The 1,206-nt window shown below is 61.2% G+C and overlaps 1 protein-coding gene across 1 annotated transcript in view; it reads left to right on the top strand.

Annotated features, from left to right (window-relative positions):
- Window positions 1-1,206, top strand: part of LOC138176485 (mucin-6) — a gene marked incomplete at its 3' end in the record, with an annotated part of 34,146 nt that overhangs the window by 7,111 nt on the left and 25,829 nt on the right. The window contains exon 8 of the mRNA XM_069107272.1: window positions 56-194. Within this exon, the coding sequence (XP_068963373.1) occupies window positions 56-194 (139 nt within the window). The remainder of the gene's footprint in view (window positions 1-55; window positions 195-1,206) is intronic.

The raw sequence follows: 1,206 nt of genomic DNA, 5'->3' as shown, positions 1-1,206 counted from the left end.
GTGCTGGACAGCCGGTGTACCTCGGGCCCCCTAACCAAAGCTGTGCTTTGGACAGCCAGTGCACCTCGGGCCAGTGGATCTGTGCCACTATGCCGTGTCCAGGCCGATGCTCCCTGGAGGGGGGGTCCTTCATCACCACTTTTGACTCCCGGCCATACCGCTTCCATGGGACCTGCAGCTACATCCTGGTCAAGGTAGGCCCAGGGCCCCTCTGCCAGGGGCCTCTGCTCCTTGAGTCCTTCTCCAACAAATGGGACTGGGAGTGGGGGGGGAGGGGTCCACCAAGAAGGATGTCTGTTGCTCGTTGAATCTCACTCCAGAGTGGGCAGAGAAGACAGGCCAGCCTTGGGCCAGGTGAGGAGACCCAAGAACTTTTCCTGGGGGCCCTAGGCCTCCCCCTCCCTGCATGCCCACTCCAAGGAACTCCTGGTCTGATGTCAGCTCACACAGTGCAGCCCTGCTCCCTCTCTATCTCATTCCAACTCAGGCAGACACAACCATCACCGGGTCCGGGGTGGGGGGTGGGAGAGCTTAGCTTTCTTCAGAGGGAGCCAAGGAATCACATGCTGATGCTGGTGCTTCAGGCAGTAGGGGGTGGGATCCTTTTTCAAGCAGCCTTGGGAAATCATGTGGATAGCTAAGCTGGTCCCTAGGATCAGCTCCAGAAGAACAGAGAGAAGAGGCTGAAGGTTTCGCCCAGGCCTCTCCCCGACGCCAGTCTGAAGCTGCCTGGAGAGCCACCTGTCAGGACCCAGGGAGCTCTGCATGGGGACCTGAAGGACCCAGCTGCCAGGCCTGACTCTGGGCTTGGGAGCACGTGTTCAGACCCTCTGGGGCCTCAGCTTCCTCCTCTGTAAAATGAGGGCGTCAGACTGGCCACCTCCCAGCGCAAAATGTGGTCCTGTGTTCCCTGTCAGCTTCCTGGGAAAATGCCCTTAGCATGGATGAATGACCTTGGATGTGGCCCATCATTCCCTACGGGAGCTGCTAGGACAATCCATGTTACCTCTGGGGCTGGGACAGGGCCTCACCTCACAAGAGTCTGGGAGAATGGAGGCCAGTCGCCTTAAGCTCCCTCTTCTCCCCCACCCTTTTTCCTCTTCCTCCTCCTCATCCCCCTCCCCCCCCCCCCCCCCCTCCTCCTTCCCCTCTTCCTCCTTTCCCCCCCCCCCCCCCCCCCCCCCTCCCCCCCTCCCCCCCCCCCCC

The sequence above is a fragment of the Petaurus breviceps genome, unplaced genomic scaffold, assembly GCF_028583685.1.
Source record: "Petaurus breviceps papuanus isolate PSGF00001 unplaced genomic scaffold, PetGlider_PUasm1.0 89693, whole genome shotgun sequence".
NCBI lineage: Eukaryota > Metazoa > Chordata > Mammalia > Diprotodontia > Petauridae > Petaurus > Petaurus breviceps.
This window is presented reverse-complemented; position numbering and strand designations above follow the sequence as displayed.